General features: G+C 46.6%; 1 protein-coding gene across 1 annotated transcript; it reads right to left on the reverse strand.

Annotated features, from left to right (window-relative positions):
• Positions 1-490: 490 nt before the first annotated feature.
• Positions 491-805, reverse strand: N7477_000001 (Fumarylacetoacetase C-terminal-like protein; the record flags this gene model as incomplete). The annotated part of the gene is made up of 1 exon (XM_056961664.1): positions 491-805. The coding sequence occupies one exon, from the start codon at positions 803-805 to the stop codon at positions 491-493; it is 315 nt and encodes a 104-aa protein (XP_056826667.1).
• Positions 806-1,215: the final 410 nt, after the last annotated feature.

Here is a 1,215-nt window from a genome sequence, read left to right on the forward strand (position 1 = left end):
TAGAATGTGGAGCTTTAGAGGAAAATGTAGGAATAAAGACAAAATATTTTTATGAAAGAGTGAACGGAATTCTGCCCGCTTACAAATGGCAAATAAGTAATGAACAAACTTGATAGCACCGGAGAGTACAGCTATATGTCAGAAGCTCTGGAGCAGGCCACGCAAACGACGTTTGCAGACAAATTCAAGCTGATGAGTGAGCAAAATATTACCATCTAGGTATCGAGAAGTTTCAAAAGAGGAGCCATTGAAAACTCTACAATATAGTATAAAGTTTGCTACATGGCCATTTCATGGGCACTACATGATGAACCGACTAGATACGGCTGGAGAGAATGAGCGCTGAGTTTGGAAGTCAAGAGTCTCCACCGTAGCGTCTTTATACTACCAGATGATAGTGCAGGTGACCACGGCTTATGACAGTTGCGTTGCGACTCGAATTTTCTAAAAAGAGTTGAAACATATCTAGGTCGCCTAAATTGAATCTAAATCAGCGGCTTTCATATCGAACCTTGTTAACGAGAGTGCCGATCTGATCGATCTTGACAGAGATTTCATCGCCATCTTTGAGAACCACTCTGGTCCCTGGGAAGTAGCCAATACCAGCAGGTGTTCCGGTCAGGAAGAGTGTTCCGGCCTCGAGCGTTGTACCTTGCGACAGGTACCAGATTTGCTTTTTGATGTTGAAGATTATGTTTAGCCCTGCCCATCCTGCACGGTAACGCTGTTGTGGATGGCCTTGATGGACAGCGCTTGCGGGTCTTTGATTGCGGACGCTGAACGAGGACAGGGCCATCATTTCCATCGTAGCTCACATTTGTCAAATGAACCATTCTTTCTTACTGAGTACAGCTTCCATCCAGTCCTTTAGAGAAAGACCATCGGGGTTGTAATCATTTGCATGGCACGATATAGACATCGTTGGATGCCGTATAACCCAAGACATAATCCAATGCCTCAGCTTCCGGAATATCTCTGCCCGTTTTTCCAGATCACCAGACACAGCTCAGCTTCGTAGTCACCTGTGCTCATCCCGTGCATACTTAAGGATATTGATGGTGGACGGGTAAGGGCCGGCAAGCGTTACTGGGGCTTGCTGAACAGAATCGGCGCTTTTGGGAGAGGTAGGTTGGCTTCTTGTGCGTGGTCAGCGTAGTTGAGACCCAGGCAGCGGATATAGCTATATTGCTCTGCGTGACGGGCGCAGGAGCTATG

Source organism: Penicillium maclennaniae (assembly GCF_028827695.1).
Source record: "Penicillium maclennaniae strain IBT 15551 chromosome Unknown utg000001l:1.0-3280838.0:1.0-3283122.0, whole genome shotgun sequence".
Lineage (NCBI taxonomy): Eukaryota > Fungi > Ascomycota > Eurotiomycetes > Eurotiales > Aspergillaceae > Penicillium > Penicillium maclennaniae.